At 40.1% G+C, this 26,229-nt stretch overlaps 2 protein-coding genes across 3 annotated transcripts; both read right to left on the bottom strand.

Moving 5' to 3' along the window:
• Positions 1–210: 210 nt before the first annotated feature.
• kctd5b (potassium channel tetramerization domain containing 5b) lies at positions 211–18,819 on the bottom strand. 2 transcript variants are annotated; one of them, XM_030399458.1, is made up of 8 exons: positions 18,814–18,819; positions 17,239–17,492; positions 10,810–10,918; positions 10,177–10,268; positions 9,960–10,055; positions 9,661–9,765; positions 6,849–6,974; positions 211–3,528 (listed from the first exon to the last, which is right to left on the bottom strand). In XM_030399458.1, the coding sequence occupies exons 2-8, from the start codon at positions 17,458–17,460 to the stop codon at positions 3,499–3,501; spliced, it is 780 nt and encodes a 259-aa protein (XP_030255318.1). In that variant the 5' UTR covers positions 17,461–17,492; positions 18,814–18,819; the 3' UTR covers positions 211–3,498. The 2 variants fall into 2 exon arrangements, with proteins under 2 accessions (XP_030255318.1, XP_030255319.1); XM_030399459.1 differs by lacking the exon at positions 9,661–9,765.
• pdpk1b (3-phosphoinositide dependent protein kinase 1b) lies at positions 17,902–26,018 on the bottom strand. The gene is made up of 14 exons (XM_030399457.1): positions 25,875–26,018; positions 23,608–23,898; positions 23,377–23,419; positions 23,139–23,276; positions 22,881–23,025; positions 22,689–22,786; positions 22,472–22,547; positions 22,290–22,358; positions 21,988–22,084; positions 21,633–21,806; positions 21,257–21,474; positions 20,975–21,032; positions 20,363–20,515; positions 17,902–20,217 (listed from the first exon to the last, which is right to left on the bottom strand). Exons 1-14 carry the CDS (start codon positions 25,896–25,898, stop codon positions 20,104–20,106), a joined length of 1,698 nt encoding a protein of 565 aa, XP_030255317.1. The 5' UTR covers positions 25,899–26,018; the 3' UTR covers positions 17,902–20,103.
• Between the last annotated feature and the right edge of the window lie 211 nt (positions 26,019–26,229).

Genomic DNA, 26,229 nt, shown 5'->3' on the forward strand with positions numbered 1-26,229 from the left:
GTGACAGAAGATGTCGCTATTTATCAAACATTAGGACATGTTGTCGTGACTTTCATTTATTTCTTTCGTCTCGACCGATGTATGGGTGCCTCAATATGATGTACATGTCTGATATGATTACGACCCATTATATTTTCTTATAACAGTGAGGTATTGGAAAGTATCATTCACACTCTGGCAAATAGAAGAGAAAAAAAAGACACACAGGCACATGAATGAAAACAGTTTATTGAGTTTACCTTATGCAAGACCATTTAGATCTATCCCCTTAACCTCATACTTAAGTTTTTATATCTTTAACATTGCATAAGATCATATAGAAGTGATCTATGTAGTGATATGAGAACTTTAATTATTGATGTAATTGCTAGATTGAGGAAAAATGACACATTCATTCCCTCTGATTACAGGTGTGATCATCTTCAATCATGCATTACAGTGGTCTGTGGCTTATGACTTGAATGCAAAACAAACTGGGCACTTATAAGTATTAGGCTACAGATTTGATAAGTTTGTCCATCACATGAAATGATTATCAATGCCAACTGCTCAACCAGATGACCTGCTTGTGAATGGCATTAAAGGTAATGTAGCTGCTAAAGTAGAGGGGTTAAACACCTCAGACCAGAGTACATCAAATGAGGTTTCAACTTAACCAAGCAAATCAAACACAAAAACACATTAAATCTCATTGCAGAAGAAAAGTCTATTAAAAAAAAAAGAAAATCCAAATAAACCTTTGCTCTGAGCCAACGCAGGCAAGTGTCATCCTATTAAAAAGTGAGCATCTCTGCCGTCAAAGAGGGCGGAAAGCAAGATTGTCTGCAACGCTCAAGCATAGGCTGTCAGAATCGGATGGAGTATCTTATCAGTCAGCACGTCCATGTGGATATCAGTTCATGTGGAGTGGGGAGTGCTAGTTGCCATTGGTGCAGTCACACAAGTCAAACGACTGTTAACGTGTGTGAGGGAGTGCAAGACAGTACATAATTGGAAGGCTTCAGAATACTATAGCAAATGTAAACATAGCCTAGCTCTGGCAGGAAATCCAGTCTACTCTGGTTGAACCTCATTGCAGATGTCAAATTTTGCACTTTAAAAGCCCTTGTGTGTGTTTGTGTATATATGTGTATATCTATATCAAAAACATGCATCCATACTTGTTTCCCCGACAATATAAAAATTGGTTTAGTCAAGTGTATACGTGTACATGTGAGTAAATGGAGGTTTGTGTGTCGTTAACATGTCTGTATGTACAAAGTGTGCCAGCATTAAGAAAAGTTTACTCATCCCTGACACTAAGATTAATGTGTACAATACACATAAGACATTGGATTTTGGTCATTGGGAAAAAGGCAACACTAAAATGATTACTTGTGAATGAAATATCCAACCTATCAAAAAAACAACACATCAAACCTGAAAACAACTTTCTATAAAAACAAAAAGTGTTCTAAAATGCAGTATTTACATCAACAACATTACAGGCTTCTAAGCAATGTGCACAGTGTTGTTTTCCCACTGTAGTGCTTGTAATGCTGTGTACCAAATCTACACAATTCAAAATGCTTAGAAGAATCTATCACAATGCAGGAAAAAATACATTTGTTTTTAAATGTAACAGTCAAACTTCATAGCCAGCCAAGAATAGCTTTGTTATTGGTTATCAAAACATGATCCAGGCATGTTCTCAGTGAAAGACACCATATTCAGCATCAGCTGTTTCAATCCTACCTCGAAAATCTCCTGTACAAACAATGCAAAACGGAAGTCAACATTGTCAAGATTTTTCTCATCTTTAAAGATCCAGTATAAACAACTTCAATTCGAAGTTGTGTTTTCTATACAGTGTACAAAACGTGCAGTTTTTGTAAGAGTTAAATATTAATATTGAATTTGGATTATTTACATCAAAACAAAATCCTCTGGATATGAACAGAAAGTACTTCACCGCTGCCTTCAAACAGTTCCAGTCCCTAAACCTCCCACACCACAAATACTTCCCACAAAAAAGAAAAATAACAGATAATCAAACATGATGTTCCCTCAAGCATAAAAAATCAACTAGTTAAGGAAAACTCAGAAGTCACTGGGGACGAAATAAAAAAAATCAAGACACAGATTTCGAGGATGTTTTTCCTGACAGGGAACAGGACACTGATGTTTAAAAAATAATGTCACTGTAAAACAAAATTCACATTTGAAACACCTTAGACTATTTTGGCAGTTAACTTTAGACTTATGAACATGAGGAGTTCTCAAACTATCTTAGAAGATAAGTAAAATATCTGGCAGATCAAACTTGATACAAACTTTTTTTAAACAGAGTATTTTACTTCGTTATACAACTAAAAAGTCCACGTTTGCAGAAGCAGCGAAAAGCTTTAAAACGTGCGATAAAAATTGTGTCCAATACTTTTAAGTTTCATCCTTATAAAACAGGTAAGTGGACTTCCTGAAAATATAATAATGATTTTTTCCCAAAGCACACAATGGCTGCATCTGTGGGTTGATGTGTTACTAAGGTTGCAAGATAAACCACATTGTGCCACACGCAACTTCGCGAGCAACACATTTACATTTACAGCCACGAAAGTTGAATATAAAGCATCTTGCATTGCCATTATAGGCAGATATTTCTGCTGTATCTCTAAAGTGAGCTTGATTTATCTATGTGTGAATTGGACTTTTAATATTTCTCTTCATTACAGGTCACTTCCTCAACACCAATAAAGGCCTTTTAGTGATAAATTCCCAAATGCCCCTTTAATTACAGTAGCAAAATCACTGACGTTTAGTTCAAAGGTTTCAACCTGGTCTGAGAAAGTGATTTTTACTTCTTTGGCAGTTAAATATTTTCTCAAACAACAGTAAACATTTTCAATAGCATCTGAAAATTTGTGTTATAATGCTGGGATCCTCATGATCAAAAATCTTAGTGTAACTGTTTGAAGTCTTTGGAAAAATATTTAATTGAATTGTTTTTTTTCTGGGGTGATTCTCACATTTTGTAGCCTGACTCAACATGTGCTTGATAAATTCATAATTCCCTTCTTAACCTCTCTAAACAATGATTTTGAGTTTGATAGTTTTGAGTTAAAAAGACCACACTGATCCCTTACCAGAACCTTGAGTTAGAGGATATAAGAATTAACTCGATAGATGACCCTGAGTGAATCATTGGCCTTATAGGATGATGGCCATATTTTATAGCATAAAACATATGTAGACTGCAATTACCTACTTTCAATTAGAAAAAGAAATAACAAAAACTTGCCGCTAATTCAAAAAAAAAAAAAAAAAAGGTCCAGTTTAAATGTACAGGCACAAATTGTCAGTAAACAGACTTATTTACATCAAGAAATAAAAACAAAAAATAGAGGGAAAACACAAAATAAATGCACACCCCCCCTCTAAATCTCCATTGTGCCAAACGTTCTTCCACAAAGATGATATGTTTGCATCATAACACCTGGAGCTCATAATACTGAGTCCTCTTCACATCCGGGAACCCCTTTCCTGAAGAATCTGCAGAGAACAACAAGATAAACATCAGTCATAATAAACACAATTCATTTGGTACCAGACTCTGCACATATCTGGATTTCACAAGCCAATGTCACTCTATAGGTTTTTGCCAAAGCAATACCCTCACAGCTGGGAGCTCTCATATTTACTCTACGTGCTGGCTGATTCGAACACACTGAGTGCAGGAAAAACAAAAACAAAAAAAAACAAAACAGGGAAAGCTTGCACAAGTGAGGAAAGTAAAGCGTTGTGCCAGTGACTATGCAGTATGTGGTTGTAGAGCAGATTCTGGGTGAGCCCATGAAGCAGAAAAAGCCTGGCCAGGTGTCCTCAACCTTGGTACTCGAAAGACATGCTGCTGACACTAACAACAGCCCCCCGAAGGATTATGAACTGTGAAAGAGATGATGGGAAAAATTCAAAGCTAGAGCCCATCAACCATCCACTGGATACAGCTTTTTAAAAGTGAGGATTTGCTGCCTTTTCCTGTTTTACATAATAGTGAACTGAATATCTCTGTGCTTGAGACAGTTGGTTGCCTTGAGCTCTGGAAAATTATGACTCACTTTTATTTCCATTTCCTGATGTTTTACACACGAAATGAACTATTTGAGAATATAATCAGCAGATTAATCAATAGCCATGTTCCTCATGAAGTACTCAGGGCTTTGGATCCCATTAACTACTTTTCATCTGACTAAAAGATTCCTTCTGACCACTGTTGTCTGCGTTTCCACCGTGGTCTAAAGATGTCCAAATCTGAGGCACATTAGTCCGCTGACTTGTAAAAAAAGACGCGGTGGCTGTTTTTACACGTCATTTCTGTGTACAACTATACAACAACAGTCCATCTTTTGTATGCTTTCTTCTATAGCTCCACTAATGTGCCAAAGCATTATAAACTTGTCAAAAACAAACTGGTTTGCTGCTGCAAATTTTTAAGAAAATATTGAAATAAAATGTTGTCAGTAACTGACCAATCACAAATACCAGTCCTGCTTTGTACTGTAGACCAAAAGGTTCCTAGTCCTGGGGGACAGTTTCTGCAGTGGAAACGTGGCTAAATAAGCATCAATTTAAAGCCTAAACCAAGCACAGTTACCATATTATTAAAATGAATAGCTTAATATAGAAATGGATGCATAGGCGGACATCTTGTACATGTAGTACTTTTGTTAATGTTTTCTTGGAGGATGCATTCCACACATGCACGTGTGTGTAATTTATATAGATATATAGATATATAGATAGATATATAGAGATAGAGATAGAGATAGAGATAGATAGAGAGATAGAGAGATAGAGAGAGAGATATATAGAGATATATATATAGAGATATATATAGAGAGATAGAGATAGAGATAGAGATAGAGATAGAGATAGAGATAGAGATAGAGATAGAGATAGAGATAGAGATAGAGATGGAGATGGAGAGAGAGAGAGAGATAGATATAGATATAGATATATAGATATAGAGATAGATAGATAGATATATAGATATATATATATCCCATAGCTTGTTGTATGAAATAAAGAGGCTGCTTGATCACTACAATTAAAAAAGGTACGCAATTGTCCACATACACCCTACACCTATACCCTCTGATGACGAAATTGGAACCTGGCGGACCCTTTGCGCAGTGCAGATGCAGGGAGTATTTCTGTTTGAGAGGTGAACTTTCACAAAGAACAACTGAAGACAGCACACTTTTACATTAACTTGTTAATATTTAGCCAACATTCTGCCTCTACACTGAGCCAGAGCTTAATCAGATACATCAGTGATTTGACTTTACAAACACAACGGTGCTATCCTAGAAGCACTTCAACTGCCACTACTTTGACAATGAAATGGACAAAAGGAGCACAGTTACCCTCCCGTCTCTTTAAATGTCATTGAATGAGGGACAATGAGTCAAGCTGCAGCAACTGATGATTCAGCATGCCCTCCAATAGCCAAGGCTGCGAGCATGACGATAATTACAAGGGTCTTATTTACACTACTGAAACAAAAAGGAGCTCTTACCATCTGGTTTCAAAGAGAGCTTCACCTGCAAAGAAGCATTGGACCAGTCTCAGCAGGAACCATCTGGTTTCTGATCTAGCTTTGGCACTCAAAAGGCCAAAGCTGATTTATCAACCTGGATTGAGTCGCTTTACTTTGGTTTAAGTATATCATCAGCTCAAGCTGTCTTTGAAAGCAAATGTGAACAAAGTTTTCAGTAGTGTAAACCGCATCAAGGAGGCAGAGGGAAGGAAGAAAAGGGGCGAACTAGGGAGGTGCGCTGGAGGGACTACGAGCACTTGAGCGCTCACCAGTGAGTCATAAGTGCTCAACCCTAATCAGAGTCATTCATTTCATAATCCGTCTCTTCGTCCTCGCTCTGAGCAACATGCAGCATGCAGACAGCACAGAAGGAGACAAGAAAGACATGGTGTAAAATAATGGAAATGAATGGGAGGTGTAAATGTTGAGGAACAAGGAGAACAAGGAGACAAATAAAACTAAAGGTTTACGTTCTGAAAAACTACGGGAAACAAATTACAAATATTATCCAAGGGCACTCTTCTACGAACCTCAATTCACTTGTCGCCACTGATTAAAAAAAATGTGCCACTTGTCACAAATAAAAAACACAAGCTTACTCCAAAAAGTAGAGATAATTTTAGCTGTCAATTTTTGGATATGGTGCCCCTGGAAACAAACAGAACAAAGTCTCTACTCTCTCTTTCCACATTTTGGAAATATACACTGGTAGCATTTAAATCTTCTTATCAAAATAAACAGCAGCATCAAGGCAGGTTTAACCCTGCGCTTCATCACATATAGTTGCCTTTAAGGAGTTGGGGCCCCCCTGCAGACTAGCTGATGGGACTTTGAATTCCTCAGGGCGGGCCTCCTGCTTCCCTCCAAGGCCCTTGAGAAAATGGCAGACCTTGCCAATTGCAGCATTAATCGGCAGACCTGTGCTCTTTTAATGCCCCTGGCACAGACGAGACTGTTTAGATTGGGTTAGGTGGTTAAAGAAATTATCAAATTAATGTCTGGTTCGCTTTATTTTATACAAAGCATCATCTTTTTCTCAGACTACTTGTGGTTATAGAGGCAGTTTCTTTTTTAAGTGAAGGCCTGAATATTCACAATGTTCTCCTTCATAGAGGCTTCTCATCAATAAACCAGAGGTGCTTTCAGTCCCCTGGTGGCGTGTTCATAAATGCAGTGCATTTAAAAACATCCAGCACAGGCCATCACTCACACATGTTTGCTAGGGATGGATTTTCAACCGGGCCCCTCTTCGCACAAACAGACACACACTCACCTTAGCCTTCTCACTGGGCTCACTGTTTGTCCCGTATGATTGATTGTGCAGCTCCTTGGAGACTACGCACAGGAACTCGGCTTGGTCTTCGTTTCCGTAGTTGTAAGAGGAGCCTATGCTGACCAGCTAGGGAGAGACACGAGAGCAGAGCACAGAGGAGGAATTAGCCTTAGACTGGTGAGGGAGCAGAGGCAAAAACTGGGTTACTCATGGTGGGAAAACAGAGGACGGGAGATGTTAACAGTAATGTGAAGAAGAAAAAAAAAAAGAGGTTGACAACCAATTAAAGAGCACAGAGAGTCTACAGGTTCCTGCAACTTTAAGGCTTCTTAATATATTGGAAGTGTTTTTCATAATTAGACATTAAACAGTTCATACAGTTAAATAAGTTTGATGTTAAATGTTGTTTATAAGATTAACTATCTAGTATTTATTTTTTGCCTTTATTAGATGGCAAAGGAGAACATCATATATTATGGGGATATTTTGGGGGTGACAGGTGAGGACAGTGGTCCTTATATTGAAACACAAGAAGTCATGGTTGCACAGGCACCCCACTTAAAAAAGAAACTACACATCAAGAAAAGATTAAAGTTAGAAGCTTATTTTAAGACATTAGGTTTACATTGAAATGCATTTTGTGTATACAATGACTTAAGACGTCAGCCTTAAAAAAAAAAATACCAAAAAAACAAAAACAAAACACACAACTAAAATGTCAGTGAGGACAAAGGGGCAAACATAAAACTGAGTTATAAAAGACTTGACACAGAAATCAAAAAAGTGGTGGTCCACAGAAAATAAACTCATGTTATTGAAAGAAATGGCACATAGACGTCAAAGGCAGAAAAGGATAATCAGCAGATAGTCAACACAAATGCAGGGACTGGTCTACAGGAAGCAAACATGCTGGTTGAAAATCGTTGGGGAATGGTGGAATTGACTTGATAGGACCAGGCTTGATTAAAGTAAACAGATGGAATCAAGGGTGTTGAAATGTATAGCATCTCCGGTAACGTTAATAAAAAGGAGCAAACTACAAAGAAGTTCACTCCAATTAATCAACACCAGTTCCATTTTTTAGATTTCTGGTTTGACTGTTAGTAGTGCCACGACACAGACAACGTGTGCAGGATTTTCTCAAGTGCTCCAACCACCATATTATTTAAGATCAATACCATCAGCACTAGATATTATGTACTGCATTGTATAATCTGCTTTCCATGAGTCATGATGACTTGCTTACCAGTCTATCTCAGGAGTATAGAAGCCCATTTCCACCAATGTGATGAGAAAAATAAATTCTTTGAGTCATCATGACTTCTCAAAGGAATGACTTAGTATCTCAACATAATGAAAAAGTTTCTCATTTAGATACAGTCAAGAGAATGACATAATATCAAACTATATCATTATTTTGACAAAGAAATGATTCAGGGCTTTAAAAAAAAAAAAAATTTAAGTCACACTTGCGGAAATGGGCTTCCATAAAAGGAGCTTACTCGATTTGAGAGGGAACTGAGTGCAAAACAATCAAAATTCCACAAATATAAACATCAGTACTGTTGGTAACAAATGACAATGAATGTGTCAGTCAGGAAAATAATTCATGTGAGAGAATCCCTCATATAATGTCTTAAAACATATTTTACAATGAGTTATTTCTAATGTACCTGTTCCCAGTCATGTCAGTTTAAATAAAAGACACAAAAGGAGACAAGAGGACAAGTAAAAGGGACAACATCTTTATAAACAAACTGCATGCACACCTTGGAAAAACATGACCAAAAAAATAAGCAATTCCTGTTCCTGAATGACTGCTTTTACTGTTGAATGTTAAGTGTGTGTGTATACTACAGGCTACATGTATACCGCCTGTGCCCCGGTTTGCATGTTCAGACATGCACCACCTCATTAGCCACCGCTGCCAGAGACTTGTTGTTGTTAAGCGTTCTCTCTTACATTAGGCACCAATGCAGCGAAAAAAGAAAAAAGAAAAAAAAAGACCAACTTATCTCAACTAGCTAACATGTATGTGACTTGTCACACTGCTGAAGACTCAACACACACCAAATCCTAAGACTTAAAGCTTAAAACACACTTTGACAGATTGTCTGTGTTCATGGGAGTCTTAGAGACGGCAGTAGGTCATTAAAACTCATCTCCCCAAAAACTCTCCTGGGCTGCCGACTGAGATCTCGGCTTTGCATAACGAGTGTTTCTAGGGGTTTCCCACCTGACCTGTGTAAGGAGATTAGAGAGATTTCTGCTCTAATGGGAGGTCCAGTGATCCCTCGTCTCGGAGAGATTCATTCACACATAATACACACTTCGTCACCCAAACATGTGGTTTCTCATTAGGATAATTTTCCAGCTGAACACAAACTCTTATGTAAACTTCGATTATTTTGTCTTAATGTTTGAATCTATTGCATTTACCCGTTTGGAAGATAAAATTAGTTTTGAGTTTTACCTATCTTAAAGCATAGCCCCCAAAACAGCTAAGTGGCTACATCAAAGCAAAACACAGAAGGCTGCTGACAAGCTTGCAACTGTAAATGCAGTATGAATAAAAGAACAGTATATTAAAATAAAATCACAGACAAGAAAAGAGGTGTCATGTTCTCTTAGCCTCACTGGTGAGCAAGCAGTACAAATGAACACTGTAAAGAAAATTGAAACGAAAAGAACAAAAAAAGAGGAGACCAACAGCTATGTGTCTACTTGGGACAAACAATGGCCAACGGGTGTGTATGGACAACATGGGGACCATGCAGTGACCAGCCCGTGGACAGAAATTTGTGGGACACACCTCTCCGCTGTTGTTTGGCAAAGCAGACTCCTCTCCCTTCACCTCCCTTGACACAATCAGCAGAAACTCTGACTGGTGGGCCCGCCCGTAACCTATACTGACAAGCTGCAACAACCAATCAGAGCACAGAAGGGATGCCCGGATCATGTATGCGGACATTGAGAAAGATGTGATTTGCTGTTTTACCGCTTTTTTCCAATATTGAGGATTGGACTTTTCTGGGTCAATGTGAGCATAGCAGGGTGGGTGAAGCACATGAAAGGAGGATTGCTGCTAGGAGCCTGCGGGAGGAGATTTACCTGTTCGAACTTCCAGCCATCAGACATGGTGGACACCATCTGTGTCAGCTCCTCCTCCTGGCACTGCAGCACACGGTACACATGTTTGACCGGAACCTGAGAGGAACAATGGACATATGAGGGAATGGGATGGAAAGGGAGAGATAACGGTTTGTAACATTAATAAACAAGAACGTCACACTCATGAAGAAATCTTTCTAAATCGAACTTCATATACCTGTGATGTTTTACAGTCGCGTTCCCTGATCTTGTCCTTGATGAGCTTTATTAATGATGTGATGTTGTAGAATTCGGCTTCTTCTAGCACACCTTCAAACAGCGAGAAACAAACAATTAAGCTTTTAAGGCAGTTTATCTTGCTACCACTAACTGACAATTTAGGCATCTACTTTAGGCTTTACAAAAATGCTTAAGTGTGTTAGAATTAAATTTGCATTAATGAAGTGAAATACTGACAAACAAAATATTAATGATAAGGGTTGCCAAAAAATATAATCTTTTTAACACAACCACAATCTAAATTGAGATCTTTTATCTTTATTTTGAAATGCCCTGTGGACTACAGCCAGATTTGGCTGTAAGTTGATGTCCCACATGGTTTAATACATTGAACTCATCTAGAGAAGTGCCACCACAAAAGGGCATGCACTTCTAAACCTGTGTTTACCTGTAAACCTTCCAAAAAACAATCTAAAAGATACTGGATTAACTACACCGACTGGTCTTATGCAAAAGTCATTGCCCACCCTTAATACACTAGTGCCTTAACAATGGCTTTATTGTGCTAGAGACAACTGTATTGTCATCTGGAAAAGATTAAAATTCATCAGCTCTTCCACAAAGGCATTACCTTCCTCTGCCAGGTCCCTGTTGAGCACCAGTTTGCCATGCCTTAAGTAGTTCAGCACTGGCCCAAAGTATGTGGGGTCTCTGTCTATGAGATAGGCACCAGTTTCATCCTGAAAAGCAGAAGAGAAGGAGGATGAGATTAGTAAAAAAAATGGAGACAAAAAAAGTAGGATTAAAAAAAAAAAAAAAAATTGTTCAAACCCAAGCTTGTATTACCGTGATTTTACTTTATAGTCTATGAATACTGTACAGAGAATGCAATGAAGGCACAGAGAGTAAATTGATTTCATATCTTCTCATCTGACTCAAAATTTTAAATGGCATGTCCCCCAAAATGTTCCTTTAAAGATAGACAATCAATAAGCAAGCACATACCTCAATCAAAACATAATCTGGGTTTAAAAAAACAACATTGCGCATCAGTGGATAAAACTCAAGGGATGAAAATTATGAGGTCAGCTCCTGTGCTTATAATCTCTACAGGGGTTGAGAGGACATGCGCACGCAGAACCACACATGTACGACAGCTTTTGGGATATCACTTCACCATTCCCAAAGGCCTTGGGTTTGATCTCGATTCCTTCACAACCGCTGGGTATTCCCCTATTTCTGTAAGTACTGTGATTAGACAGTCTTTGTCTCACGGGGGGAAATGCAGGCTAAAACAATTAGAGAACAGAAGAAAAAAAAGATTTGGGAACAGAAGGCTGAATCCACCAAGGGGACCAGGAGAAAGCACCTTGGCTTACAACCGACAATTAGCCTAGTCTGGTCCATTACATAGCTGGCCTAAAACATAATATGAAAGTCAGTTTGAACAGCTGTTTAACTAGTGCATCTACTTACTGTTTGCTACTAGAGGCTATTCAACACCAAGTGAAACTGGGCGAGGCAAACATGTATGATATTTACTCAAACACTGACAGAGAAAAGGCCTTAAGCAAATTCTGTGCTAATCCTCAAACGCCACAGGATGTTTGACTTTGCATCAGTTGAGTATATGGCTGCAGGGGCAATCCTCGGAAAACTGGCAGCACTGCCGGTTGGTGCAACAACACAACAATATTGGCATACACTCCAGGCCATGGGCAGACTGAAAAATACAGCTAAGTGTACACCTATGAGGACATGCACATTCGTAGTTACCTCGCCTTCACAAGTCCAGACACGGATTCAACTCAAAACCCATTAATCTTTCCAATAATGAGAAATGGTCCCTGTGCATTTTCTTTTGTAATGAATATCTGAACCCTCTTAGCTGGCTGACCTCATTTCCAAAGCAAAAATATCCCACCGGAGCCTGATGAAGCTCTATTCTGGTCTTACATTTCCATAGTCACTGAAGTTTAAGCACAAGCACAGGTGGGCCTGTGTGGAGGAAACAGACGTGGCCAAAGTTGCACAACTCACCACATTCAAACTACACTAACAGAAAGCCCCCGGCTCCTAGTGATTCTGTATATGAGAAGTTGACCTACAATACATTTACATGACAACTTGTATCCACTGGTAATAATTTAACGAAAATCCCTACCTGATGGTAGAATACTGAAAAGGTGCATTTCCCTTTCCACTGAAATGTACAGTCACTTTTCCTGATGATATCTGAACACAAGTTATTTACAGATTTTCCAGCCAGTAACTACTGTTCACATAATGGAGAGAAAATATGCAGTAAACACTCTTTGAAAAGCCACTATGGCCATCTATGAAGCCAAGAAATTTTCTGCATTCCCAGTTTGCCCCACGTGAACTGGCATGTTTTTCTTGTACTTCTAGTGAACTTGAGTGCAGGTTGGGTTTGTTTATACTACTCACGTGTTTGCCTGAGGAGATCACCTGTTTTTGCTTTCATCTCTGTCAAAAAAACCTGTTGATCTTGTACTTTACATATCGTTTTTCTTTCCAAATAAATAGTGCAAACCTAGTCTTGATAGCTTTGCCAGCACCAGAGCTATATTGTTGTTTCATTAAACTTGTTTCCTTATCACAATCTATTAAACCTGGGTTTGGCCTGTAAAGGACCACCAGGCAACCAATGTGATATATATTCCTTCTTCTTGAAGGACATTTTGACATGTTACAGTAAGAAAAGGAGTAAACAAAATGACTTGACTGAATTCCATTTAGTTGGCTCACTGTCACACTGGGACACTTGAGTAACAGACCCAGTATTAATGTTCTTAGCAACACCTGCGCTCATCCCACTATGAAGAGTCAAAACGTCTGCAGTGAAAAGGCCAACTGCACTACACAAATAAACTACCTCAAAATACACCCACTGATCAAACACTTTAGGCTTCTGTGCGTGTACTCTTCTTCTGTAAACTCTCTGCTTCCTGATCTGTCCTGCTGACAAGCCTGTTGCTGTCCCTTTCGGTGCACGTCCATCTTTGCAGGACTTGGGGTGACCCAGTTCAGAGAGGGATGATTATAGGGGCTCTGATATGGGCCCTGATATGGGCCCATGTGCACAAAGGGGACATTGTTTTTAATTAAAAACAAAAGGCTATGTCTCTGGGGGCCCAGGCTGGGGAGCGCTGGGCAACAAACAGAGGGGTGGGGACAAGGGGAATAGGAGGAAGGCTGATGGGATGTGCTGTGGACCTGCAGGAAAGGAGGAGGTGAAGAAATTTATTGAATTAGAAAGCTTGAAGCCCGGACAGAGAAAGCTCGCCATTTCTCTGTGATACTTTGATAGTGATGATTAACAAAACTACCAGGTTGTGAAGAGTTCGTATCAGGTCAATCCTAACTAACTATCCTGACTGATACTTTATCTTAATTCATACCTTATAAAGTAAAAAACTCTACACCTGCACTGGACCAACGGCTTCTACCAAAGAGCGACTGGATGATATCAACAAATACGCCGACACGTGTCAACACCGCCCACGATAACTACCAGAAATAGGTCAGCTAAGTGTGGCTAAGGCATGCTACAGGGCTTCATTCTGATATGGTCTCGCTAAAATACAAAAACCACAAAGCCTTCCATACTTAAAAAATAAAATTGAGGTAAACAAACATTCATTAGAAGGGTGGGCTTCACAGCAGAGGCAACTTAGAGTGTAGAGTATTGACCTTATCATTCCTCTCCTACACACAATACATATCCTCCCACAGGAAATACCATGGTGACCCACCCCTGCAGGCACATGATGTCCAGTAAGGCTTTCTGCAGACACATCAACACCGAAAGTCAATTCCTAATTTGACAAAATTAACAAGTCGCTGCCTGTTTGCTGCAGAGTATGAGACAGTGAGTGTGCACTAGAAATTTGCATGCAACCACTCACTAACTCAAGCAAGGCAGGTCCAATTTAATAGAATTTCAAATAATACACCAGTTGGTGTAAAAAAAATAATAACTCTGCAGGAAATTCAAACAATTGACACAATCCCAAGAGACCATTCCAAGTCACTCGAGAGTAAAAAGAATGACAGAATTATCAAAATACTGCTCGTCCTTCACTGCAGCCGAGCCCATTGCAGACACAGTACTTAAAGATGTTGCAGTAGATCTTGTGAGTCACATGACTGGAGCTACTTAGCCAAGTGGAAGTCTGATCCTCCAAGAGCAGGAGCCAGAAGTCCCTCTGGAGTACAAGCAGTAATGGCATAGTAAAATAGGCCTTCAGCTTTTAAATACACACAAAGAATCAAGGCTATATTTCGTGGAAATCTCTCATATTTCAAGAAATTTAACCATTGTCTTATAAATGCGAGTTTGACCTTTCACAAAGGCTGCGAGGAACCCCTCACCTTTTCTACCATTTTCAATTGTGAAAGGCATCACCGTCGGGGCCTTTTTGCAGAACAATTTATGATGGAGGAGCGCTTCAGGCAGTAAATGAACGGTTCCCTAAAAGCTTTGCTGTCATGATGAGAGGCAGTTAAGTAGCTCCACGGCTAAAGCTGGCAAGCCGGGAAAAAGCTGCAACCTGGAGTCCTCTCTAGGACGAACGTGAAATGTGGAACGCAGACGAAAAACACAGAGTTTGCTGACAGCAGTTGGCTTTTGTGAATAAAGTCGCTTTGGACTGATAAAGCCCATATAATCAGCTATGAGTCGCACCTGCCAATGGCAACCTGCAGTGTCCCGCCTAGCACTTACTAGAAGACTGAGCAGGAGGAGACCAAGATATCACTTTTAAATATTTACGTTCTCTCCCACAGTGTGCTCAAGCATGACATAGTTCCTGAATCCAGCATTAAATGCGGCCATATTTCTCTCACGCATGCCGCAGAGAGAACTTCTCCAGCACGGAATGGATATGAATATGAAAAGCTTAAAGATGTTGAAGGAACAAGAATCCTTTGTGATGTGGTACTTGAAAAATTGATGCAGCTCTCAGAGCAGGAAGGCTGGGTCTCTACTTGAGTGGTCCTGACCTCGGTAGTTTAAGAGCAGGAGCCTGCCAAAGGGATGGATTCTCATTGATGTGCACCGCTCAGCTTGTTGACAATTGATATTTTCGAGAGGAGTAGCCACTCATGATCTTGCAGCAAGAATTAGTCACTTAAGCCAAACAAAGCTAGTAACAATATCACTCTAAAATGTCAGCAAAGAGTGGTGTGTCAATTCTGAGATAAACTATCTGAAAAGACCATCAGTGGCTGTGGCCGTGCACGTCACAGCACTCCCTCCACTTTCTCCCTGATCTGCCCCAATGTGCAAAACAGGCTCCAGTCAACAACATGAATAATGCAGCTCTCCTCAAGAGTCCTGCTGAAGCACGTCAGCCTGCGTGACTGAGAACTGAACCACTCATTTCCTTGGCTGGGAAACACAATACTGCATTCGCCCAAAAACAGAGCTCTCCGCTGATCTGTTACTCTGTTGGGCTTCCTATTCACATGCAGGCTTGTGTGACGCAAAACAACAAGATCCTTGTTGGCTCGGTTGCAAATAAAATGAAATTGTGTTGACGTATATAGTTCGAGACAGTGGCAAAGTGAAATAATATCTAATAATAACCTGTCCTTTTACTGTGAGCCAGACTGCGAACCAGACTGTTTGCAGGAGAGAGATACAGTAATGACATGAGACTCTGATACACACTTAAGACAAGGGATTGAGATGGACTGATCCGTTGCTCATGGGAGGATAAACTGGCAAAAAAGCAAGCTGATTATACAGAGATTAAGATATCTGCATGAAAATAGGAGATGAGCCACGGTTTCAGCTTAGTATAAAGGGGGACAGAGGTGAAGATTAAAATGTGCGAGTAGATGGAAACAATGAATAATGGGGCAGTGAAATTAACAATGAAAAGCGGAGCACATTACACTATATATATGCAGACACTAATACATTGTGTTTGACAGTGCTAGGGGCCTTAACGAGTACACACACTGCCGTTAAAACTGGCAGATGGACAAAAAGAGAGAGGGCTGCATCTGGAGCATTGAGGCCATTCAGGGAGGCAAGTGACTTCATCCAGAGCTCTCTCTCGGTTGTCAGCAGCACCTCACCCCACTTGGCAATGACTTATGTGCTCATTAGGGGAGCCTCACCACCAGCACAGGGGCTGATTGCTGCAGAGCAAACAGAGCCAAGTATCAGACTAACCTCCACAGAGGGAGGGAAAAACACAAATTGATCGAGCAATAAAATCTTGTATGTGTAGATCATTTGGCAAGTTAATTATAGCACAAACACTTGCAGACATCACAATCGCTGGATGGGCTAGAAAAGAGAGATGGCACATGTCACAACAGCACACAAACCTACACAGTTTTTGCGCCTATTTGTCTGTTAAGAGGAGTGACAAAACCCACCCATGTTTAGATTACATATTAGCTATAATATATAAAGTTACACTCAAAATATCGCTACACCATCTTAGAGATGTCCAGAGACGAATGTGTAACGCTACTTTTTGTCAATACTGTCCAGGTTAGGGAGGAAAAATTACCTTGCTGTCACTATTTGACATTTGACACCTCCACCTCGTTGAGTGCAACGCAATGCAAGCGCCTCAATTTAGGCAAAGTTTCCAACTAGTAGGGCAACTTGATAGTTTATATATAAAACGTATACAAACAATAGTGAAAACCATGCACTCTTACAAAGACAATGTCTGGCATCTTGCATTGTTGAAGACACACAACGAATCAGCTACACACACAAGCTAGCATCAAGATCGTATGTCATGTGGTGACTGTCGGAATCTAGCTAGCATAGCGGGCTAATGCTAACTAGCCACAAAAATTCGAGTGAGCAGCAAGTATGAATAAACACCGACTTTTACAAAGCCGGGGATATGATTCAGCATGCCGGTAAGCGCTGTCACCAGCCAGCCTAGCGGGTTAACAATGCAGTGAGTCGATATAAGTTACTTTTGTGGAAAATGAAATGGAGTTAACCAACTGCGCTCCTAACTAACGTTACAGCGCTAACTAGCCGGACTAGCTTAGCATTTACCTTGTCGGAGTCGAGCTCGGGGTCAGCTTGGCTCAGTCTGTACAGAAATGATTTTGGATCTCGACACAGCGTCTGTCTCGTTGTTAAAAAATACGTCCCGCCGACGTTCAGTCGAATCCATTTCGATGCCCCGACACCGGCTGAAAGGTTTCTATCCGCCGGAGAATGGGCCAAACATCTCCGGGGAACGGCGCTGCTCGTATCGGAGCTGTTGTCTGCCATCCCTCTCCTCGTCTCCTCCGCCCTCGGCTCGGCTCTGACTGTGAGGCTGACAGGAAATATCTAAGCTGCAGCCACTAACTTGGGAGTCCACGATTCATGTAAAGCAGACTGCCAGCTCCTCGGCCACTCCTACCAACCCACTTCACCAGCACCGATAGACACTTGCATAAATTATTCCAGAGAACAGAGGTCCTCCCCAGCTTGATCTACTGACGCTGATCTCTTGATGCTGTAAATCTGCAAATGTCAGATTATATGCAAATATATCATCTTAACACCTCATTGTACGCTTTATTCTGTCCCCACCCCTCTGTATTTCATGATTGTCACATAGAATAATGCGCTTTAAAAGTATCCAAGACCAACCAGCTTTAGGGTTCCTCCTGTGATATTTGCATTCAAATGTGCATTAAAGTAATTTTCACGACACAGAAACACTGATAATGGGCCGGTACTTTTATTTACATGCTGCAAAATGTGAGATGCCATTGCCACTGAATGCTGCTGCTTTCACTGTGTCATGACTGCAGTTGTTAACAGAAGACAGGACACATGGCTTTATTTGTATGCCTAAATCCCTACATGCTTTAATTACTGGACTACCAAGCATTAAGTGGAAAATTCATCATTCAACATCTACTGACCTAGCGCACAAATAATCAGAGAGAGAATGAACAGATTCATTAAATTATCAGAATATGATTAAATCACTGAGCAAATAGAAAATGTATGATATAGTAAGAAAAAAGCTGTAAAATATTATAGTTTACAATAATTATTCACATTCAAAGGCTTTACATCTCAATACATACACAACATGGCCCCTGAACATGACTTCAATCCAAATATGATTCATATATTAGAATTTAAATAACACAGAATGAACTAGAGGCTAAACAATAGCCATCAAATAACCTTATACAAGAATAAAAATACAAAAACTGTATCCTAATATCATTGCATTACTTGCTTCAGATTTTAATAATACATCATCTGTACATCACAGTTCTAGTCAGTTACAAGCCAGGTAGAGTATTCCATACACAATGTAACCGACTGCCATCGACTTGATTCAAACAATTTTTCTAACTGGAGGAAAACACCTCTCTAGTGCTTCCTCGACTTTATAGACAGATACAGCAATTTCATCGGTTATTTGGATCAGATAGATATCCTTTAACTGACATCCAACCACATCGAGCCCCGAGCCCCAGGGCCAGAGGTTCCTATTCACCTATACTCCAGTCACACACTGCACACACAGACTCAGCTGAAGGAAGAGGACCTTTGGAAAGGACCTTAAGGTAATATGTCAAAAATTAAAAGCATTATGATAATACATATTGCTAAAACAAGAGCACAAGTTAAATCAATCGCTTTAATTTCTATTGGGCCAAACGTCAGAATGAAAACAAAACAAAACAAGGCGGGCCAATGAGCCCGATGAGGCAGTTCTGCCATCTTGTCCAGGGACAACAGCTTTACTGTGATTGCTTCCGTGAATGATAGTATGTGTATGTCTCTGTTGATGAAGGTTTTCTGTTCAGCATGGGGTGGTCAGCACATAAGATTTTGTTTTCAATAGGACGTACTGAAGATGAGCCAACTATCCCACCGAAAAGGAAATTGAAGAATTCACACCACAAAGAAATAGCCAGTGAATGGTACAGAACAGCCAAATCATCCAATAATATTCGCTATGGATGCCAATGCAGTCAAAAATAACCCACCTTTTAAACTTGAATAAACTATATCTCCAGTGCCCTAGGAGAAAGAAGCGGACAAGGCTGAGCTACAAAACTGGCCATGCAGGAAAGGTAAGCAAGTTATGATTAGGAAGTACAAGCTAGTGGCATGTTTACCCGCCCCCCTGTTAGCAATACATCCTCAGTAACGGCAATGGAAGGCTCACACTTATACAGAGACTGATTCAGACCCATGTCTCACTGCAGACCGGGACTCTGCTTTGTTACATCGAGACCTTAATTGGACTGCAATAAGCAAGTACCAAGAGACTTAAAAAAACAACTCAAATACCATGGGAACATTTGGGCTCTGACAAAAATATATATATAGGATTTGAGTTTGGTAAACGTGTGAGACTGAATCAGCTTACAGTATCTGTTACAACTATGGAGTATATGCATTGAAAGTGGGGCGTGACTACAGCTTGCATGTACAATGTAGGATTAGGATATGGTTTTAATTAAGATATCAGGATAGGCTCTGGTTCATAAAAGCTAGATTTTGTGTTATGGTATCATTGAAGCAGGAAACCAGTCCTTGCATTTGAGATAGTCCTAGCGGTACCCAAGCTTGTGTCACTCGACAGGACAAGCTTGCCCTTCTCTTCCCCCCTGCAGAATGTACAAAAAGCAGATGTGCATGGTGGCAGTCTTATCATCCATACATGGAAAATGCAATAGAAGCCTCACAGAGAGCACAAAGAACAAGCAAAGCAACCCTGAATCCAAAGTTGTATTTTTCCCATGGTTCTACTCAGGAAAACAAACAAGGTCTAGATGCCAGCGTCTCTAAGAGTTTGTTTACATTGCGGTGATGAAGGGCACTAAAGAGGGTGTTACTCTGCTCAGTGTTTGGCCTCAGAGCTAAAGAGGAGTGGCCGCCGGAGGAACTGTACTCCTATAGGCCAGGGTTTTGGTGCTTTTGATAGATCTTTCTCCACACTTCCTGGATCTTCTTGCACCATCTGTCAGCATTTCCGCTGGGGTCCATCAAATAGTATGTTCGGTTAGGCTGTAAACATCACAGGTAAAAGAAAAAATGTATTTAAAAAAAAGGAAACCATGTATAAGAAGAAGAGAATCGAAACAATGGGCAAGTATCAACATGCTGTGGAGGACAATATACTGGACAGACATCATAATAAACAGTCATGTACCGTGTGAACAAAGAAGGTTTTGAAGTTCTTGGCCTCAGGGCGTAGCTCTAGGGACCAAGGAATCTCCCCTTTCAGGACCTTGTTGACAGGATCCACATAGTACAGGTGTGGTCCTTCAGTAAGAAGCAGCTGTCTCCGTCGAGCAAACAGACCCTGCAATGGAATGCCACATGTCTCGAGACATTAGTTCACCAACAGAGGGGGCTATGAGGCCAATGAGACAGTCCTCGCCACAGCAGGGAATTCCCCTTTACTTCCTTTACACAAGTAGTCAAAGCAATGCCATGGGAAGTGACTTCATTTATGCTGAGCCAACTTCAAACCTGTTCACATTTGACTTTGAAACCAAACTCCAAATGCAGCTACTAACTAAACTAATTTTATTGCTGGTATCAAATTCAGAATAAGCATTTATTTACAAGGATCAATAAAGTTGATGAGTTAAAACTTGATATTGATATTGTTGTTGTACCTCTGTTAATATGAGTGTATGTAAAACAGGATCAGCAAATCACCAAAATCTGTTATTTAGATTTGATTAGCGTCCCACTTTTTTGGATTGTAATGTTTGTAAAACTAGAATTTCAAATATGTGGGCTACAATTCACGCACCTTCCGTTTATCCACAGGGCCCATTTTCAGGATCAGGTTATTCTCAACAAACTGGTGCCTGCATAGACAAAAGGAACAGCAGATTACAAACTAACCCTTCCTTTCTCACAAACATTCAACCTCAACAAATATATGTACTGACAGCCAAATACTTATTTAAAACAATATAATTCTGTTCCACATTACCACAAACAGTAATTTAGATTTAAATAAAACAATTAATAGAACACTTATAGTCACAAAATAACAGGATGAGGAGTTTGTAACACTGGAGGGGTTTACCAGGGGTTTCCAGTGGTCTGTTTGTCCAGCAATAGCTGCTTCTCTTCTTCAGTGAACTGCAGATCCAGCTCAAAAGAGTTATTGTCTAGGTCGTGGATGTACTGCTCAATGTTGCTGCTGGATCTCTGTGGAGGTGTCGATTCATGTGGCGACAGGGAGTGTGATGAGCTGGATTGGGCCACCTGCATGTTGCTGAACTGGCTCAGGAGGTCATCGTACTGAGATAGAATACAAGATGAGGATAGGTAAGTATAGTGATGGTTAGAGGAGGATTTGTGTTTCGATCAAAGCGTGGGGGAATCCTTTAACAAGGCATCACATTTAAGCAAAGAATGGATAAGAACAGAAAGACCTGCACTGTACTGAAATATCTTACGTTTCCGTAGCAGTCCTCATCATCCTCAGACATGGCTGGCAGGTAGGGGGTAAGCTTTGGAGGTGTCTGTATGTGTAGGTCACTCCAAGAGATAGTGTCGAAGAAGGGATGCTCCTTCAGAGGTTCGTACCCTCCCATCTCTTCACAGCCAATCCGCTTGGAAGGGTCCAGTGACTAAGTCAAAAATAAAGAAACAGATATGACACAGATATGTTTTTATAAAGTAGAAAAGCACTGCCCTGTCAATAACCAGCACCAGCAAAGATAAACTTACATATCGCATTAATGTCTACACAGATATCAGTAGCATTTAATTGTATCCCACATATATGAATCACGGAACTTGATGACCTACCAAAAGCTGTTTGACCAGATCCTTGGCTTTGGGGAAGAATTTCTCTGGGAATTCATACTCCAGCTTTATTATCTTCTGGAATATTAGGTACTCATTTCTGCAACATGTGAAACACAAAATGACATTGTTAAGGAAGTGTACCACAAGTGAAACGTTTCTTATTGGATGAATATTACTGGGAAATAAACATAAATAAACTGTAAACTTTGATTCGAAAAGCAATACAATATGTTAGGTCATTATTGAAGCAGGAAATAATAAGGATTAACTGAGCTGTGAAAACACATCCCCTCAGTACTTACCCAGCTCTGAACGGTGGTAAACCAGCCACCAGCTGATAGATAATACATCCCAAGGCCCAGAGGTCAGAGCTTAAAAAAGAAAAACAGAGAAATAAACTCAAGTATTAGGTGCCACTCTGCATGGACAAACAAAAAAATTAGAACAATAATTAGCAAGCTGCATGATGATCAAACTGTATTACCTCTTGCAGGCTGATTTCTCTGTTAGCAGCTCTGGAGACACATACTGTGCTGTTCCAACAAAGGAGTTTGCTCTCGCTACGATGGAAATAAATGTTAAATAGACATTAAAAAAAAATCCATACTGCTCACACAAAGTAAAATGTTACATTCATGTTACTAATACACTTGTTATACTTTATGCTGAAATGTGATAGTAAAACAAGATTGTCATTATACCTTGTTTACTGTCTGATGATAACTGTTTTGCTGTCCCAAAATCTGTTATCTGGATGTGCATGTCTTCACTCAGAAGAATATTCTCTGGTTTCAGATCTCTGAAATGAAAGAACAAGTTGTAACGTATGGGGAGAACAAACACTACACATAAGGAAGGATTTAAATATTAGTGTGGCTAAAACAAAGTCTTACCTGTGTATTATCCCCTTATTGTGTAAGTATTCTAGAGCACAAACAATTTCAGCTGAGTAGAATCTAGTACAGGTCTCATCAAATGAACCAATTTTGCGAATGTATTTCAGGAGCTCTCCATTCTTAGCGTAGCTGAGACCAAAATCTAAGAAAAGTTAGTTAAGGAACACTGCGCTCAAAGCACGTTTGTGACAAAAAAATAACAACTAATCAGTCATTATTATACATCATGACAAATTGGACTTGTTAAAAGGATACACAACTTCTCATCATCTTGAAATGTGAAGTAGAGTTTGACGAAGAATGGGTGATCTAGATTTGACATCAAATCCCTTTCTCTTTTCACGTACTGGGCTTTGTTCTCCTTCATAATATGGCGCTTCTCTAAAATCTTAACTGAAAGAAAGAAAATAAAATGTTTAGGATACCATAGTACCAACTTTTACATATTCATATTAGAGTGAAATTCACCAAAATCAAATATATTATAACTTACTTGCATATTCTTTCCCCGTTACCTGCTCTCTTGCCAGGACAACCTTTGGATAAAATAACAGAACAAAATATAACATGGCATTTTACTTTCTTGTTGGACTTGAGGGCCTGTTTTGTCTATTCACCGCAAATGAACTCAGGATGACTCATCCCAGGACATTAATCAAAAGAATGCTAGCATGTAGCAACATCTACCCAGGTATAATTTAAAAGTGGAATGCAAGTTACATACCGTCGAGAACGAGCCCTCTCCCAGTATCTTGCCGAATTTGAAGTCCTCTGGCTTCTTCTTGCGTGGCTGAGGGGCCTGGGCAGCCGGCTGTGTGCGGAGGTCTGAGCCCTGGCTGCTGGCAGACGCTCCTACAGCACGGGCCTCTGAGGCTGAGCCCTCCATGCTGGGACAGTGGCTACTGCTTGCGCCTGGGATAGCAAGTGGCGAGCAGGAGTCAGGGTGGTTTCTTACCATTGATGGATGCGAGCAGGAACAGATGACAACGCTGGGCTGAATGGGCACAACATCATACTGAAACAGAGAGGAAACTATATAAATATACCAGTCAATAGAGCGATGAAGTGATAGTAGTTATATCCACATATGATTTAAATAATGTATCTTTATTTAAGAAATATGTGACTCCTCGCATCAAAATGCACCTGTTAATACACTCAAAAACAAGTCCTGAATGCATGATTCATCCCTTCATTGTGACTAACAGGTGATATGTTGGCAAGCTTAAGCTAACTATATAAAGGAGCCATATAGAAGCTGTGGATATGGAATATAAGAACAGTGAGAGCTGTTCCCAATATCAATAACTATAAAGAATATTCATGATTTAAGCACCTATTTGATCAGGGATTTTTCAGTATTTGTCACCATTCAGATTTAGCAAACAGATTTTTTTTAACATGATCTGAAACCCCCTTAAACAACATGAGAGAATAGTGATAACAACAACATAATATTAGAAATTTCCCAGCCCAGATTTATTCATAGAATTTGAGGCAGTTTCTGGTGCGGCAGATAAACAATATATTGCACTGCAGGACATTATCCAACCTATTCCACAGAATCTGAATACAACACAAGAGGAGCTAAAACCATAGGTGACCTGGATCATATTAAACTTTCCAATTTCAGTGACTTAAAGGAAATCACAACTTAAATATACAATTTCAAGTGAGACCACTTGAGGGGCAAAGTCTACAATTGATAAGGACATGCAAGAACTCTTGAAGGAGCCGCGTCTGAGCCTGGTGGTCCCACCGTCCAGTGTTTCAGTTGTAAAAACAGAGTTACTGCTTTCATGTGACAGTTATACTTTCTATTACAACTGCTCTTAACGCATCACATTTGTATGTACATGATCAACCTGACATGGCAGCTAACGCACACGAGTAACCCACCATATGATTGCTGAAAACTTTAAGACGACATACAGCGACAGGTTGTGCTTCCCAACAAACTGAAGCCTGTACCAAAGTTAGTTATTTTTAACTTGCTGAACTGCTGCAACACTCATTGGTGATGTTGTTCAGTTTACAAGTCAGTTAATGTTAGTTAGTTCAGTTGGCCTAGCTTCTTCTCATTCAAAACCAAGGTGTGGCCATTTAGCTACCTTATCCGGACTTAACCGTATGGTTATCAATAGGTCGAATATCTATCTATTAACAAATTACTACTGGCAAAACGCCTTATTATTGATAGATATTGTCACCTAACGTTAACTTAGCCCTGAGTACTCGGGAAACAACAGGCCTGTGCGAACTTTCTTTGCTAACTAACGCTGCTAGCAAGCTAACGTTAGCTCCTGCTGCCTTGTCAAATAATGCCGGCCATCACTGACAGCGAGTTATAAACTTAACGCTAACAGCCAGTCAATTAGCTAGCGTTAACGTTAGCAAGCCAGGTAACATAAGTAACTTCTAAACCTTCTGCCATTTTCACATAACCTTGCTTAATCGTGTTGAAAGTTAGAACGCAAACACTTACATCGAAATTTGAAAGTTAATGGGTTGACACACAAACTAAACAACGTTAACCTTAAAAGCTATCTTCTAACCAAAAGGTAGAACGCAATAAAGCTAATGTTAGCTTGTTAGCAAGCAGGAGCATCGCTCGAAAGCGCGAACATGTTTAGCTAACGTCAGCCAACAGATAACGCTACTGACCAAGGGGAAATGGTCATACATCCTATAAAACTGGTAGCGAGCACCGGTAAAAGCTAAATCAGTACCAAATAATTCGATGAAACGTTACACATGAATGAAGCCAGGTGTTGGACAACCTCGAGTAACGTAGCAAACATTACGTGTTGTGTTAGCCAACATTAGCGAGCTAACGCTGCTAGTGAGTCGTAACGTTAAACGATCTTTTGCGGCTAGCACCGCTCTTCAAATGAAGGCCCGACGTAACTATTTGTTGTCAAACAGCCGCCACACTGTACATTTTCAGCACCGGCTTCGAACTGTTATTCACGTTAAAGTTGCAACACTTACCAGCTGACTTGTAGCTCTTGCCATGGGAGTTTTCCGCGAGTATTTATTTGGAATAAAATAATTAGAGAAGCTCCAGTAATGGCTGCCTCTGCGCCTTCATTTTCGAGCTGTGACGTCGTTCCACAACAATGTTACCGCAGGACAGCAGAGGAGAGTCCCGCTGTGTCCGCCCCCCTCGCCACATTTACAACCTACTGAACTTCATCTTACTGATAGGGACTGAGTCATGCGGCAGCACTTTTTTGGGGATATTCAAATACCACAGTAAACGTGGCATACGAACTATGTTTGCGCCGGTATGTTTTAGAGTTAGAAAGCTTTATGGAGAGGTTCATCTACAGGTCTTTCACACCGT

The sequence above is a fragment of the Sparus aurata genome, chromosome 20 (genome assembly GCF_900880675.1).
Source record: "Sparus aurata chromosome 20, fSpaAur1.1, whole genome shotgun sequence".
Taxonomy (NCBI): Eukaryota; Metazoa; Chordata; class Actinopteri; order Spariformes; family Sparidae; genus Sparus; species Sparus aurata.